Below are 3146 nucleotides of genomic sequence, written 5' to 3'. Positions count from 1 at the left end.
TGCCTCCTAGCTGTGATTGGTTGATTTTAGTTAGCACTGGCAGAAGAGCTTGATCTTGATCTTTTCACAGATTGTCTGTCATAGTGAGAATTTTTAAAAAATGTGTTAAAATATGTGTATTTTTTTAATTGTGAGCAGACAATTTGTGTCTCTCCAGGTCAAATTTGTTGGTATTTAAGATGCATAGATAACCTAAAAGTTATTTTTTCTTGATAAATCAACCCCGTAGTCAATTTGACCATAGGGTAGGTCAAATTGAGTTGACCAACCCCATGGGTCTGCGTGTTGGCACTGTCTCTGCAGGCCAGTGTTTGCTGTGCATGGTGGACGTGGTGCCGGTGAAGAACGAGGATGGTGTGGTGATCATGTTCATCCTGAACTTCGAGGTCATGACTGAAGACGCACTGAAGGACCACAAACGGGAGCTGAACCATCGCCTGCCCACCTGGCTTGTTACAGGTCAGCGTTCTCATGCATGTGCTCATTGTGTTCTTTTAGACCAGGAACAAAAAGCAGGAACCTCAGACAGTTTCAGTCTTTTTCTATAAGGTTTCCATTCACTCGTTACTTTTCACAATGTGTCCTTTTGCCGTTCTTATAGCTGCTGCTATAGGACGTTTTTCAGGCGTAGTGCTGTCAGACTTCTGGATTGGTCAGACAAGTTGACCCTTCACTTTCCTTACTTAACATTTCATCTCAATCCTGAGCATACAGCCATGTTTTCCTTGGCTCTGGCAGACAACTATAAGTTTTCATATTTTCAAAGAAACAATCTCACTTCTTCAGAGATTTATGATTCACAAAATTTATAAAACTATTGGAAAATGAGATATTAACATTTTAACTTACAGTTGATGTAACAATAGTTTACAGCAAATTAGCTGGTCAGATTCATCTCCATTTCCACATGCAGCACAAGTTCTCCTCAGCTGTGGAACAAGCTGACCAGCTTCACCAAACTGTGAGCAGTTTGGTGAGACGACACCTAGAGTGTCGTCTCATTCTAGGTCTCACCACCTAGAGTGAGACGACAATGGAGAAGAGGCTTTTGGTAGCCCATAATAAAGTCCTTCAAAACCAAATACCTCCAGTTTTGTGAATCTAATCTCAATATGTCATACGAGACTTATCAGGTGTATCATCACACTCAAACACTGAATATGTTCGCATTGGTGCAGGAACACTTCAACCGAGGCTTGATTTTAACATTCAGTAGGTTAGAGTCTTATGATCTTCATCATCTCTGCTCATGTTGATGCACAATTTATGAACATGAAGCAGACATTAGATTTAGACTTGTATACTTCTGAATTCTAAGTATTGATGTTTATTGGCTTGCAACACAGAGCTTGTATTATGAGTCCACCAAATAATCTTTCAGATTATTTCTGACTGAAACGGCAATCCCATCAATGTCGCCGTCCCACATGTGATCCATCTCCAATCCTCCCTCTCTCCTGCATGAACTCCACCTCTGGTTTTAAATCCACTTGCCACGCAGCAGGTCGTCAGCCAGCTTTATCCTCCCTCTGCCCAGGTCGCCCACGAGGCTTCAAGCTGCGTCTCCCCCAGCTCCGCTCCCTGTCCAACAGCAAGGCATCGCTGGACGACGCGGAGGCCGGCCACATCCCCACAGCCACGCCCCTGCCGCTGCATCCGGACCACAGTCCCGAGTCTCTTGGTCTGGGCGAGTTCCTGCCCCTGCCTCTCTTACCCCCAGACCACCAGCAGCAGCTCAGTGGAAGCAGGTACAGTCCTCAGGATTACTGTAGAAACGCGTATGTGGGGCATGAAGAGATGTTTTATGAACACTTTCTGCAAGCATAAGGTCTGATGTTTAATCTTGTTTGGTTGATTCTAGGTCGGTTCTACAGAAGTGGCCGGAGGATCGCCAGGAGGACCAAAGCACCCTCCTATGTTCAGAGACCCCCATTCCCCTCCCCAGGCTGCCTCCCCAGGTAGCTCACCTGGTCGGGCCCCTCAACCAGTCGACTCCCTGCGTCGTGGCCCGCCACCGCCTCAGCCTTAACCCGGACGCCTCGTGCTCCAATTGCACCCTGACGCACAGCCGCTCGCGGGAAAGCTTCCACAGCATGCGGCGCGCCTCCTCCGTGGACGAGATTGAGGCCCTGAGGCCCGAGTGGGACCGAAAGAACCGGAGGGCCAGCGTCCGACCGGCCAGCAGCAGCACTGGTGAGTACAGCGGTGGTGCGACGTTGCACTGCCCTTTCCTACTGTCTGGAGTCATGAGTTTTGAGAAAGGGCTTAACCTGAAAATTTGAATAAGCAGACCCTACAGGCCCCTCCCACTTGCTCTCTGCTGTAGCCAGTCATCCACAGCTCCTCCCCTACAGTGGAGCCTGCCGAAAACTCCACCATTGAGAACTCCAACTGTTTCTCCACCATTAGCACAGCTGCAGACAGCAGGAATGTTGAAGTTGAACAACGTTATCTGCTGATTGATTGATTAAGGGTGTGAGCAGCATGTACACAAGTGTGATTGATACTACTAAGACGTTCCTCCTGACTCTGATTGATTGTATTTCTGCAAATGGCAACAGGACTACTAGGTGGAGCCAGAGGAGCTTGATATTTCTTCTGAAGCTTTAATTCTGACCTGGTGTGCTTCTCTACAGGGGCAGTAAATAGCAAGTCTAACATACTGAACTCCACTTCGGACTCGGACCTCATGCGGTACCGTACGATATCCAAAATCCCCCAAATCACCCTCAACTTTGTGGATTTCAAACCGGACCCCCTCATCGCCCTGCCCTCTGGAGAGATGGACATCATAGCCCCCTGCAAGCTCATTGACAGGACTCACAACGTCACCGAGAAGGTCACACAGGTAGGACGTCACAACGACACACTGCCGGTTTGAATCAGCCGTTTTGATATGGACTGACCACTGCAGTGTTACCAAATAGTTTTAGAGCATTTGGATGCAAACTTCACATTCCATGTATGGTGAAAATGTGTCTGTGTGTTTCCATGAGTTGTATCCACTTGCTACCAGAGCAAACAGAGTACACTGTTTGTTTCACCTACTGGTATAAATTATTGTGATTGCTTGACCCTTGATGAGATAATCAAAGGCATCTCAGTAGGGCTACAGTTACTTAGACTGAGCACAGGAGGAAATCTGT

General features: G+C 47.4%; 1 protein-coding gene across 1 annotated transcript; it reads left to right on the top strand.

Annotated features, from left to right (window-relative positions):
• Positions 1 to 309: 309 nt before the first annotated feature.
• Positions 310 to 2881, top strand: LOC148153205 (voltage-gated inwardly rectifying potassium channel KCNH2-like). The gene is made up of 4 exons (XM_088001613.1): positions 310 to 459; positions 1538 to 1748; positions 1862 to 2193; positions 2637 to 2881. Exons 1-4 carry the CDS (start codon positions 321 to 323, stop codon positions 2879 to 2881), a joined length of 927 nt encoding a protein of 308 aa, XP_087857739.1. The 5' UTR covers positions 310 to 320.
• Positions 2882 to 3146: the final 265 nt, after the last annotated feature.

The sequence above is a fragment of the Poecilia mexicana genome, unplaced genomic scaffold (genome assembly GCF_051168715.1).
Source record: "Poecilia mexicana isolate PSO_F unplaced genomic scaffold, ASM5116871v1 scaffold_20, whole genome shotgun sequence".
NCBI lineage: Eukaryota > Metazoa > Chordata > Actinopteri > Cyprinodontiformes > Poeciliidae > Poecilia > Poecilia mexicana.
The sequence above is the reverse complement of the archived record's forward strand: the minus strand, read 5'-3'. Positions and strand labels throughout refer to the sequence as shown.

Excerpts from the sequence above, each read along its gene's own strand:
- LOC148153205 (XM_088001613.1), top strand. The coding sequence starts at position 321 with ATGGTGGACGTGGTGCCGGTGAAGAACGAGGATGGTGTGGTGATCATG. Across the intron at positions 1,749-1,861 it reads CAGCAGCTCAGTGGAAGCAG|GTCGGTTCTACAGAAGTGGC; the intron begins GTACAGTCCTCA and ends GGTTGATTCTAG. Across the intron at positions 2,194-2,636 it reads ACCGGCCAGCAGCAGCACTG|GGGCAGTAAATAGCAAGTCT; the intron begins GTGAGTACAGCG and ends GCTTCTCTACAG.